This window comes from Ciconia boyciana, chromosome 11 (assembly GCF_034638445.1).
Source record: "Ciconia boyciana chromosome 11, ASM3463844v1, whole genome shotgun sequence".
Taxonomy (NCBI): Eukaryota; Metazoa; Chordata; class Aves; order Ciconiiformes; family Ciconiidae; genus Ciconia; species Ciconia boyciana.
Genome location: NC_132944.1, coordinates 3,865,938 through 3,879,426, shown reverse-complemented (window position 1 = coordinate 3,879,426; position 13,489 = coordinate 3,865,938). Strand labels below are relative to the sequence as shown.

The 13,489-nt window shown below is 37.7% G+C and overlaps 1 protein-coding gene across 1 annotated transcript in view; it reads left to right on the top strand.

The window, feature by feature from the left end:
• The window catches only part of IARS1 (isoleucyl-tRNA synthetase 1), a 111,633-nt gene that overhangs the window by 82,058 nt on the left and 16,086 nt on the right, over positions 1-13,489 (top strand). The window contains exons 25-30 of the mRNA XM_072875570.1: positions 1,303-1,405; positions 1,627-1,710; positions 9,260-9,434; positions 10,214-10,326; positions 10,620-10,715; positions 12,797-12,973. Of these exons, the coding sequence (XP_072731671.1) occupies positions 1,303-1,405; positions 1,627-1,710; positions 9,260-9,434; positions 10,214-10,326; positions 10,620-10,715; positions 12,797-12,973 (748 nt within the window). The remainder of the gene's footprint in view (positions 1-1,302; positions 1,406-1,626; positions 1,711-9,259; positions 9,435-10,213; positions 10,327-10,619; positions 10,716-12,796; positions 12,974-13,489) is intronic.

The following is a 13,489-nucleotide window of genomic DNA, read 5'->3' as shown; positions in this document are numbered from 1 at the left end:
TTTTGGATGCAGTTACAGAAAATACTACTTTAACAATATGATGGGTATGTACAGGCAAAGCTAAGGGACTTGGCCACTTTCACAGCTGAACTTGACTCAATACCTGTGTTACAAAACCCCACTGAGGTATTACTTGGTTGTTTAGTGTCTGAACAAATTGGTTGCATTAAATTTTGTGGATTTGCATGCAATCTGTGAAGACTATTCTCATTTTGTGGCTCCACAATGTAATGGCAAGTAATACCGAAATACTGCCACATTATACTCTATGAATCTTTCTGGGAGCAAAATCTTCTCTCTCACAACTTACACGTTTCCAAGTTTTTGGAGGACCATCCTGAAAGACTGGCTTTTGGAAGAACAAAAGCTTCAAAATAGGTAGTAACATCTGAATGAAGGCCATAATGCAGAAGATGGGGATTGTTGTAAGTTGTAAGTTTTGCTTTACCAGTTTCTGTGTTTCTGGACAATCCTTACTGGATGCATGGTTTTCATCCCGGTACTTTTGCTACTTATATTACAGCAGGCAACTTTGTTCACTTTATTCACAACTGTCTTTTGAACCACTACCTCTGGTCTTGATATGACACCTGTGCAGTTTTAAAGGAGCTGGTCAGTTTATGCAGCTACTCAAGAAATCAAGAAAACCACATTTTCAGAACTGTTGGCTGCTAGTACATTTGAAACAAGATGTGAATGTCAGCTTACTCAAAAAAATGCAAACAACCCAACCCTCCCCCCGCTCCCCAAGGCAAAAAAATCCCTCAACCCTGCCTTCCCTCAAAATGGAAGGGTGTTAAAAATGATGAAGCCAAGAAAAATGATGAAGCCAGGACAGATGACAAGACTGTCTAAAACATCAAGCGAAATTATCTAGAATTCCTGGAAAAGATTATAAATTGAGATCCAGTGAGTTCGTTGCATTATAGGTATTTCATTGGCATTATAAGTATCCTATTTATAATATCTTTTTGCATCTTCTTATGATATTAATGTAAATCTTACTTTTTATTGGATATTAATAGAATAGGTAGTATGACTCAATCCATCATCTCCATCTTGTGAGAGGTGCTAGCAAAAGATGATTTAAAAATAGCTCTGTGTTTTGTTTCCAGGAAGTTATTTTCTCATCTTCTACACAAAGAGAGAAGAAAAACCTGTTTGTTCATTTTTCAAATTGCCCCAAACAGGGCATAATTGAGTCTCTAGTAGGGAATTTCAGAGAAGGGGGTAAAATGTTTTCAGTCTGCTCAAACAGATACAATGAAAATGAAGCAATATAATGTTTCCTTTTTAATCTAGGGAGGATCTCATCGACAAAAACATTGAAAGTGCCGTTTCTTGTTTGCAGTCTGTTATTGAGCTTGGACGAGTAATCAGAGACAGAAAAACCATTCCAGTAAAGGTTAGAACTCTTTAACACCTCTTATCAATACCTTGGGGATGTGCAGTAGCCTTGTAGCTTTGGGATAAGCCTGGGAAAACTGAATAATTAAGTTTGGAATAGCAAACAGTTCAACAATAAAATACTCCAGAAATTATTACTTATCAGTTGAAGTTCTTCATTTTCAGTTTGGAAGACAAAAGTTTCTGTTCTTTTTTTCTTTTTTTTCCCTTTCTCCCCAGTACCCTTTGAAAGAAGTAGTTGTTATCCATCAGGATCCAGAGGCTCTGGAAAATGTCAGATCTTTAGAGAAGTACATACTCGAGGTAAGAACATCATGAACATCATGCTTAACTGGATTGTGTATGTCTGTTACCTAAACAAACAAAACCCTAACCTTCTATGTTGACAATATTAATAACTCACTAGGTAAAACTAATTTAAAAGAGTATTGTAATGAAAGGGGATATCAGTGGGTGCTGTGTACAGAAATGAAGGTAAATGGGTCATGATCCTTAGGCAGTCAGTTGTAGTATTGAGAAACACTTAATCGCTCAACTGACCACATAGGACTTCTTTAATGAATAATTAAGAAGCTATTAGAAATGTTCTTTGTCTTGATCAGTGAAAGGAAAGAACATTTTCTGAATAAAAATAGGACAATATTCAACTACATATTGTCAAAGGGATGGACTGCAAAATTTGTGATTCCCTTCAGTTAAAGGGCATTAAAAACAGTTTGACAGTAAGTGGAAGGGTTGATGGAGAGGAGTTCCATGTAAGGCAGAATAGGGGACCAGTCAAGATTTTTGCGGGATGTTGTTTGGGATATAAAATGTCAAATAAATAAGATGTTAGTCTCTACAATTTCTTACACTCATCTGCTCCTGTATGCCACTGCAATACTCTCTTAATGTGTGTCCGTTAGAGAAGTGCAGCCTGCCCTACTTCTGAATCTGTGTTTGGATAAAAGCCCCGTCATTCAAAAGAAAAGTAACCCTTCTTGGTTTTTTGAGTGTAACTTCCTGAAATTGGCTGCACTTTCTGCTTTTAGTCAGTCATGTAAAAATCCATAGTATTTTAAGAAGTTAAATGAAAAAGGAGTTAGTTTATAAATACACTTTGTTTATTTATATGTTTATACTATAAATAAATCTTTTAAACTTCAGTACTGCATTTCAGAAGTTGTAGTGAAGGCACAAAGCCTATTACTTTTTGATTGCTTAAAAGACTGTGTAGAGTGGGCTTTTTTAATCTTTATGTTCGATTAAATTTCATTACAAATAGACTTTATATGTATCTTCTTTCACATCTGTGATGTACAGGAGAAATCGAATAGTGAGAGGGAATAGTGAGAGGGAAGAGTGTTTTCAGCTACAGTGATGAATTTCGATGAGCCATGGTGTTTTGATCCGAAAAGAAAAAAAAAAAAAAGCTACTATGCCAGTATGCCTTTGAACTTTTTCTAGGTGTTGGGGCCTTCAAAACATCTTGCAAACCAGTGGTTCTTACTACTTAAATCTGTCATGATCATGCATTTGATATCATGAGCTATGCTATGTGTAATTTCTCAGTGTTAGCAGCCAAGGGGCTTTATAATTGCTTTGCTGAACAGGGAGTGAGAGGTAATATTATCTCCGTTGTAAGACTGGAGGCCTTTCAGAACCACTCTGGAAGGCAGTGAGGGAAGAAGGAAGACTGGTTAAGCAATGCTGTTCTTTCTGAACAGTCTTCATTTCCTCTTGCTGCAGTAGTCTCTCGTTGGGATAGATGATCACTTTTCACACCCAGATGTTTCATTGTGTTGCCTGGGGAGATATGCCATGACTTCATCTTTGTAGCTGTATGTGTTTTGGGAAGGAAGGAATTGCGTTTTGAACAGCAGCTCTTTGCTAAGACAGCAGAGTTCTAAAGGAACTGATTTGGTGTTGATATTGGGCAGAATGCATGCATTAGACTTGAATATAAATTGGAGATTACTTCATGACAGATAATTTCTGTGTATTAATCTGTCTGGATTTTCACTTGAATCCTTCCCTTATGCGATCCTGTTACATTTGTGTGTGGCTCTTAATTCAACGAGGCAGAATACATGCCAGCTTTTTTCTCAGGTGAGAACTGAAGGAGTGGTCTTGCAAAATAAAATCACCTAGGTAGTTGTTCAGATGATCTTCCCCATTCAAGACCTCCTGATAAAAAGGTTTTTGAGGAAGGGATACCAGCCTCAATGCAAGGTCCTTGCTAGAGAAGTTACGTACAACGTAATACAAAAACTAACAACCCCCTAAAGTATTGACTTGCTTTACTATTACAAGAGATTTCATGCAGGAGTCTTAATACAGTTTCTGAATGCCTGTGAACTGCAAGCTTAGCCTTCTCATGTTTTGCCCTCTCAAATCTACTTGTTTGAAACAGTTGCTGTTTAAATGAGCAAAAACCAGAAGAAAAAAAATTTTGAACAGCAATGTAGTTGTACGTCTGCACAGTTTATGAAAGACTTTCTTCCCTTCCCTCCCGTGATACCTTCACATCTGGAAAGGTGAGCCATAGGGTGTACTTTTCATTATCCTCTGAAGTCTGCCCTCTTCCTGTATTTCAAGTGCTTGTAGCAGATATAGTAAAAACAGATTACTGTTACAACTTAATTCTTTGTCCTCTTTAACCACCAGTGTATTTCCCAAGCTACTGTCATATTAGTGCACAGCTTCTATGTGTCCAAGCACAGTAATGGGGTGGGAAATGTAGGGATTCTCCACAGTTCAGAGCGGTTCCTTTCCCTCAGCTCCATCCATAGCACTGGAGCTTTGAATCTGACATTGCAGGGGAACTTTGTCTCATTTCTGTCTTCAGGAAATTCTTACCATGTTGTATCACCTTAGGACCGCTGTACTTCTTAGAGCTGATATAACATAGGGTTCAGCAATCTGTCTTTAGTTTGTGTTTCTGCTTAATGGCCTCTGGATTATTAAATAAAATGTATTTCTACTAATAATTGGCCTTTGACCTCCCTGTCATCTTTCATTTGTCAGAATCTGTCACTTTCCAGATCAGTTGATATATGTCCCTGACAGAGTCAGTTCCAGTGGCTGTACTGAGGCATGCTGGTAGTACATGAAGCATAAGGTTATGATGCTTTACACTTACTGGATTTTTTTCTTCCATAAGTATTTGTAACATTTTTGCATTCTCTAAAGCCAGTTAAATGGGTCTTCAAAGATAAGTGAGATAAGCTCTTTTTCTGTTCTAATAACCACTGGCAGTACAGTATCTAGGGATTTTTTTTCCCTTGTCCAGAAATGGCATGGGTCTTACCATACGCCTGTCCTTGGTAGGTTAAGGATTCTTTCTTCCTTTCAATAAGGTATCTTCAGAGGGCTCGGTAACAGAAGATCTAGTCACGTGCTTAAAATGTGATGGAACTTTTTTAGTTCAAGTTGTCATTGTCAAGATCAGCTGCTTTGCCTTGACTAAGAGAACAGAAGTCTGCACCTGCCCAAGCAGGATCAACTCACCTCACTTGTCTTGCTGAAAGCAACCATGTCAGTCAAAGAATTCAAGAGATGACTGAAGCAGTGGAGGACCTCTTAAACTTCTAATTGTGTATTACTCCAGCAATACCATCTTTCCCCAAGCCTAAATATACATCTAAGGATGGCTTCTAAAAGTTCTGCTGGGGGCAACTTAGGAGCACTGGCTAAGGGAGTCATGGCTCCGTGCACAAGACTTGTAGATCAGTGTTGTATTCTTCTTGCTTTTAGTTACTGTGGGACTTAAATTCTTAAGGATTGTGCACTAAAGGACTTTTAATTAAAAAATCTTAATGGATTTGCAAGTGGGTTTGTAAGGCTTTTCTGTCATGTTAGCTCATTGATTGTTTCTCTCAGACTTGGCAGTTACGATGCTTCATGTCAGAATTGGTATTATTATTAATCATTTCAATACCTGAATCTTTTCAATAGCAGAATTTTGTGAAATTTAGGTTAGTGTCTGTCACATTTCCTTGATCTGAAAACTGGATTTGTGGATTTTACAGAATCCAATTTTAAGGAAGATGAGGTTTGCTTACTCAAATTACTTCCAAAAAGATAGCTAACAAAATTTGCTGTCAACTTCTACAGCTAGTAAAAGGTAACAAAGGAACCGAACAATTTGATAAATTATTACATAATTGGATTGTACAAAAGTATGTTTTAATTTATATTCATTTGCTACGGCAAACAAAGTTAAGGTATATCTTATGGGGAGATGAGTTTCAACAAACTCAAATACCTTTACGGAAACACAAATAGAAAATACTGTCTATTGTCCTATTTTTATTATGTGTCTTAAAATTCAACAAGCTGATGTGGCAGCTTAGTATGTGTTTTATTGTATTGCATAGCAATCAATCTAGTTGTTTACTAGGATGGTTCAGAGCTAAAGAGGTCAATGACTACAGGCAGACTGGGTAGTATTACTTGGGCTGTATTTGCAGCTTTGTTCATCAGCCTCCTACATTGTCAGAGCTTTAGAACCTCTAGTTATTGCCAGAGGTGTGTTTCTAGTAAATTTGCAGGTGCCAGAGGTAATCTGTAAGAAAAATTACACTACTTCATCTCATGCAGTTGCTGACAAAAGAATTTGAAAAAGACACTTGTCAATTCTTTGAACATTTCATTCATCACTTTTTCAGAAGTAGCTGTAGTCTTTGATCTGCAGTCTTACTCTCTCATCATCAGAAGATGGCAAACCATTTAAATAAATGGATTTTAATATTAGAACTGTCCAGAGTATAGAGTTGTCATGGAAAAATGGCTAAGCTCACAAAATGAAATAAATCCAGAAGGCTTTTAGCAACTGAACACAATTGCATTTTACTCATTAGTATCTGAGGCCTTTTACAAGCCTAGTTCAGGACTTCTCTTCCTAACTACTTCCAGTGAAAGGGTTTCTTTGAGTACGTTCTACTCTAAGCACAATCAGAATCTTGTTTGCATCCAGTGTTTGTATACCCTTCAACCCCCACCCCTATGTATGGCTATAATAAAACAGAGAAAATTGACAACTTCGTGAAATCCGAGGTCTACCAGTATTTCATAACGTTAATGGTGTTGGAGTACTGCAGTAGACTGAGTCCACAAATGGGCTGAATTAACTGACACGTGAACTGTGGCAGTGTGTGGTCCTTCAGTATTTTGTTTCTTTTACAGTATTACATAATCAATATTTATTTTCCTTTTCAGGATGTTCACTTAGAGAGCCCAGCCCAGCTGAAGCACAGCACTGGCATTTCTCTGTTCTGAGAATTGGACGTAGCTGGGTTACCAGTCAGTCTGGTCACGTCTGGCACATGGCACCAACTAAAGGCCCCTGTACATAGGAGTGCCTGAATGTACAGGTCTTCCTGCTGGCGATGGGAAGGACTGGTTGCCTCAGTTTGTGTGTCTGAGACTTGAAAGACATGTTAAGGAGCTAATTTTGATTTATTGGAAGATAAAATTAAGAACTGTTTTAAGTCAAAGCTCTATACTGAGGCAGATATAAACAGACCTAAGTACAGACTTGCATTTTTTTGAAGAATCATTCTGGTTTTTTAATTGATGATGTATACAGAAGAATGATTTTCTAATCTAATTAGCATAGAAAACTTGTCCTGATGCAGTTGGCTTGTATGTAATTTATCTAATCAGGCCCAAAGTAATCTTTAAATTTGTGCTATTTTTTGGATTATAATTTCTTTTTCCCCACGAGGTCGTCATTTACCACTTGTGGGCTCATTTCCAACAGCACCCCATTAAAACTGAATTTCTGAAGTACGTAATTTTCATTAGATTTCCTAAAAGATGTATTAAATAAAATTAGATTCAGTTGTATTCTTGGCTCCTCATGTCAGTAGGACTTCCTAGGGAATTAGACTGTAGCTCAGAGGTTGTATTTAAGCATTACTTCTCAGTCTAAATGTTTGGCTACTTGCTAGTCCTGTCATGCTGACACTACCATTTACTTCTGCTCCCTAAATGACTTGGGAGTAGCTTGCTTGCCAAATGCACTTGGTGATTATCATGTTGATGTGAACTCTAACAACCTTCTAGTGGAGATTTAAACACAAAATGCTTCGAGTATTGGGCAGTCTGACAGACAAAACCTGCCAAATTATAGTGAAATGTGCTCCAGATATGTGCAGATTTGTACCTGTAGAAGAGTTGCATGTTGGCAATTAAAACTCTTCAAGATCTATGCCTGGTATGTTAACACCAAGAATAGAGAGAGTGAGACTGTGCAAAACTAGAAATTTAGGTATCAAGTCCTGCCTTTCGTGTGTTTCTTACTTAGCTTTACAAAGCAGGGAAAAAACAGACTCTTGTGAAGACACAAAGTAACACTGGGATACAGTGCTCAGTGCTCTTATTTACAGGAGGTATACCAGGACATTATTTCTTGGTGTTATGAATATCATGTGTAATGTGTGTGTGTGTTGGACAGAATTAAGCAGAGAGGTTTGTGTATTTTCTAATTTGGCATTGTATGATGGTCAGGGTGTGTTATGAAGGGGGTTTTTTTAATGGTGGTTTTTAATGTGCTTACGTGATGAAGAAAATAGTTGTAATTGAGCATGGAAGAAATGCCTTGGTAGTTTAGACTCGTAGCTCATCTAGCACATTGTGCCATCTCCTGCAATGGCAGAGTCCATTTAGGGAAAGCATGAGCATCTGGCCGCTTCTTGCAGGAGATCCTCATAGTCAGCCAGCTGCAGCTGTTGTATTAGACACTCAAGGGCACATGTGTGCCTGTTCCCTTTAACTTCTTTTCATGCGCCTACTGTTATGAGCTTAATTCCTTTTTGAAGTTGGTGGTACACTCCTGCTTACCGCCTCTGGTGGCGTTAAGTTCCAAGGATTAACTACTTGTTTATCTCTTTCAAACTAATCTCCTACTATTTTCACTGCATGCTCCCTTACTTGAGGGGTTGTTTGGGGATTTGGTGAATAACAGTTTTACATTCCTTACCCACCTCCTTCATAACTTTTTAAATTTCAGTCATCCCTCTTCCACTTTCTTCCCTCCAAAGAGTTCCAGGCTTGATCTCTCTTCATATGGTAGCAATGCTGTTCTCTTAAATCAGTTGTTCTCTAAAACCTTCTACAGCACCACTATATTCCCCTTCAGATCCAAGGACAAAAACTGCACGCATCGCTCATAAAACATGGGCACACCCAAGTTGCTGTAGTGGCAAAACAACATCCTTGGTCTAGGGCCCCTCCTGAAGTTCATGCAAGTTTTACAAGCTTTTGGCTGACACGGATCTTCAGAGTTCTTGTGCTGCAAAGCATAGACTTGAAGTTCTTCTGAGCAAGGTGTTTTTCTGTACAGCGAGGACCCAGAATAAACAGATAAGGAAAGAGACAAAATGGGGCAGTAGCATTTGTACAACTTAAAACATAAAATTGTCGACTATAGTTTTCTGGCTAAATGCATACTGAAAGGAGTATTTTAGCAAAATTTTTCTTCCCAAATTTTGCCAGGCCATTGCACATAAAGGTAATAGTTTTATCTCTTCAGGCAGTTGTAACAGTAAAGGAAAACAGGTTGTTGAATAGGGATCTGGTTTGAGTTGAGCGCTGACTGGTGTCTATCAGTAACAGAGAAATGTCTACCTAAAGGCTGAAGAGGAGGACAGGATCTTCTGCTAAGGGATAGCTTCAGTATCAGTTGGGTTTATTTGCTCTTGCAGTGTTGGCAAATTACTTAGTTCATAGACACAACCATACAAAAAGTTTGCAGCTTGAGACTTACACCTTCCCTAGTACTGTGGCCCCTGGTTTGTACTCTTTCCACAGTTGTCAGAGATGGCTGTTCTTTTTAGCTGCATTTTTTCCTCTTGGTGTATTTATATAGGAGCTTAATGTACGTCAAGTGACATTATCTACTAATAAAGATAAATACGGAGTCCGGCTGCGAGCAGAACCCGATCACATGGTGCTTGGGAAGCGTTTGAAAGGTGCATTTAAGGTTGTCATGGCTGCAATCAAAGAGCTGAAGAGTGAGCAGCTGGAGGAATTCCAGGAGACAGGTATGTAGTGGTACAAACCACTGAACGATGGCAATGTTGACCAGAAAAAGAAGATCCAAAATCCTTTGGCTCATCAGAAAAAAATCAAGCAATTGGACTTGATTTGTGTATGTTAATCAAGCATTTGCAGGAACAGATGCAAAAGTATCCTTCTGTGGGCTTAGGGAAACTTAAGGCCTACTTCCCAGTTATTATCCCTATTAAATTTTATGTTAATGAAAATAAGAGAAAACTAGTTTTTATTATTTTGCTGACAGTAGATTAGAAGTGGCCATGTGTACTAACCTTACGCTGTTCTGCTTAAGTGCTATTGTAAGGCCAAAATGGATAGAGAGTAAACTGTTCTGTAAGACTGAATCAAATTTGAACTGAGTATATGTGCAATAGTTCATGTTCTAAAAGCATTGCTTCAATTCCAGATTTACTGTGTGAAGTTTCCAGCTATATCTGTTTAGTTAACTGCTTGAATGTAAATTTTGATTTAGTTGAGTATACAGGTGATTTGTAAGTTTTATTCCGTTTCATTCAAATGGTACACAAACAGTTGCTGAAGCGCCTGCATTTGCGTGAGTTCTGCTGCCTGTAGAAGTGCTTGTATGAAAAATCTGGATGTGGGGTAGTTCAGTGTTTCTCACTAGTGCTTAACTGCTGTTTAAATGTATTGCAAATATATTGCATTTCATGTATTTGAAGATTGATACTTGTCTTAAGCTTTTTGCATTAAATTTTTTTTTTTTGCTCTGATTGTAAGAGATGCTCTTCATCTGCCAATTCCGCAGGCACCATTGTTGTAGAAGGACATGAACTCCATGGGGAAGATCTTCGTCTCATGTATACCTTTGATCAGGTTGCAGGAGGATCTGCCCAGTTTGAGGCGCATTCCGATGCTCAGGTCTTTTACTGGTTATTTCTCTCTCTTTTTTTTTTTTTTAATTAAGGAAAGACCTCCTCTAGAAGTAATATGAAAATGATGAGGTGAAAGCTGGGGTGGGTTTGTTTGTTCAGTTAGTTCAACAAATTCCAGGAGCCGATCTTCTGAATTTTGGAGATGTTAAAGTACTGTCTTGAACAGGGTATTTTGTAAGTGAGGACCTCTGTAAAAATGTACCTGAGCTTCTGAGTGAGTTAACAGTAGCTTGTTTCAAGTTTGTTACCTATTCAGCTGTCTTCCGTGCATCACCTCAGGTTTTAGTTCTGCTAGACGTTACCCCAGACCAGTCCATGGTGGACGAAGGAGTTGCCCGGGAAGTGATTAATCGCATCCAGAAGCTTCGCAAAAAGGTTAGGAAGCAATGGTTTGGAACAAGACATTTTCATTTACTTTTAAGCAGTCTTTGGGCAATATGCAGCAGAAACTGACCTTTGTAATTAAACACGAAGCCCTGTATCATTCACTCCTAATATATAGCTTTTTGTTCGGACATAAATGATTGTAAATAATTACTTTCATTTTGAATTTCCATATTACTAAGTAGCTAGAGTTGAACAATAAGCTTGCTGTACATCATCCATAGTGAATTAACAAATTTATTTATTTATTTTACTGAGCCCCTCTTGTTGTCTATCTTCAGCCGCATAGCAGTGGTTCAGTCCCGGTTAAGCAGCTCTCAGGCCTGCCTGCCTCCTGCCAAGTATTACCTTCTGTTCCGTCTCAGTTCCAGTCCCGTCAGCTGGGCTGGTGAGAGCTGAGACATCCAAGCCTAGGACTGCTAAAAGAAACAAACTTGTGTCTTAGCAAATTGCAGGAGGTGCTCCTGGCACCGATTTGTATACCTACATTAATGATTCTGCTCTACGTTGTTCTCATCCTACATACAAATGATGCTGTCTGAACTTACGTTAAAGCACTTTGAACCGACGTAGTTTCCTTCTCTCTACGAAACTAATCCAGAAAGAGCTGCACTCAGTATCTCCATTTTGTGCCAAGAAAGCATGGTCACCACGGAGGTGGTGATAAGTTGAAAAAGCCTTTAATCTGGAGAGGACATTAAGTAATACTAAAGGTTTCAGAAGTTTAAAAGTTTAAAAAAACCCCCACAAACCAAAACAATCCCCTGTCCTTTCATGCACATACACATTGCAAACGTGGAACATGTTGTTCTACGATATATGTAGGGTTTTCCTACTTGACTAACTTGGTGGCAATGTGCTAGAATATGTATCTTTTTCAGGCTTATGCCTGAAGAAATCTTGCAAGAGCTCTAAATGATGTGCCGAGAAAATTTTCATGGGACGTGGTTTTGGGAAAAGATAACTGTACAGTTAAGACTGCATGAATCTCCAGTATAAGACTGGAAAATGACAAATTTGTACCAAAATAGTTATTTTATATGGTTATTTATATATAGTTATAGTTATAGTTTTATAGTTATATATAAAAATATAGATTAAAAAGCAATATCGATTGGTATCCATATAAAATAAAACCAGGAAGGAACATGGCCATGAAAAGAAAACTCTCTCATAAGTTACTGGATGATTTAAATTTACTTCTGTAAGAGCATAAGGTCATATTTATTTTCACTTAAATGAATATCAAAATACTTAATCTTGCCTAATAATTAACATGATGCTACTGTGCATTTATTCTGTCATTCTTTGATTCCCACTCCTGTTGTAAAAGTGTGCACGTAATAAAATCCACAGATTCCAGATCCACAGTTAACTACTACTGGCATTAAGGCAGTCATTATTTTTAGCAGATTTTAGAAGTAAAGTTTTCTTGGTGCTGCTATTTTTTTTCCCTTGAAACCATTTTCCTACTGAAGCAGAGTTTTGCTCTAATTCAGCTTTAATAAGCGTACCATTGAAATGAATTGCTCCTTTTCTGAAGTATATGTTAGTATGTGAGATGTGGCAGAACTAGCGTGAAAACTTAAAAGCCTGGTCATCACCTTCCAAAGCAATCCCAAAATGTCTTGGAGACTGGTGGGTGTTAAGAAAATGCCACTGATTGAGCAATTGTTAAATAAAGAGCCAAGGGTTTAATTTCAGGCTAACAGGATGTGTAAGTGCTAGTAAAATTCTTGTGCGTCAAGAAAAGCTTTTTAATAAATTTGGTAGGCTTTCAGCTCACTAAGGGGGAGAGTTGGTAACTGAATTTGGAAGCGCGACATTTTGAGTAAGGTACGCTATTCCGTCATTATCTTTTGAAGAAAAACTCACCATGTTTCAAGCCTCTTTCTTGCCCTTCTGACAAAAGAATTGTTTTAATTTAAATCTTTGTGGAAACTTTTAACAAATGTCTGGTAAATATCTTTCTAAGATATTTTTATCTCTAACGCAACAAGTATCCTTCTTTTAGTTTGTATATGTGAAAGTCATCTTGCTCTCATTAATAGTATATTTGGTGTATCCTACAGCGAAATCTGGTTCCTACAGATGAGATTACAGTGTACTACAGATCACATCCAGAAGGTGACTACCTGGATACTGTTATTAAGGAACATATGGATTTCATTTTTGCAACAATAAAGGCTGCCCTGAAGCCTTACCCAGTGCCTACCTCAAAAGAAGTTCTTATCCAGGAAACAACCCAAGTAAGAAGGAAAAAGCATTGACTGCATAGTTCATTTTGTTATCTGCTTTTGACGAAACAAAGTGCTTCGATTACAGAAAAATTGTATGTCGATATTTATTTGTGGGATATAGTGGATATTGTTTCATATTTATAAACTTCCATATTAAGTCTTTTTGGTTTAAAAAAGAAAATAGTTGGGCTCTGTACGTGTAGTATTTTTGAAAATGAAGCTGCTTGGGTACCAAAATAAATATCTTCGGTAGTCATTTGTGTAAGCTTAATACACAGAGTTATTTGTGCATTGTTTAGACAGCAAAAATATTCTTGCTCTGATTTCTTTAAGTTAATATGCTTTTGTATTGGAAATGTTCTCCTCTGAGGCTAAATTTTGCCTTTTGGCTTAAGACCAACTTCAGTTATTAATGTTTGAGGATGCTTGTTTTTTCTCCCCCGTATTGCTGAAGTTCAGTCTTTTGTAACAATGCAGTTTCGCAGATCGGCTTATTCTTTCAGCAGCAGATTTGAACTATTTCCT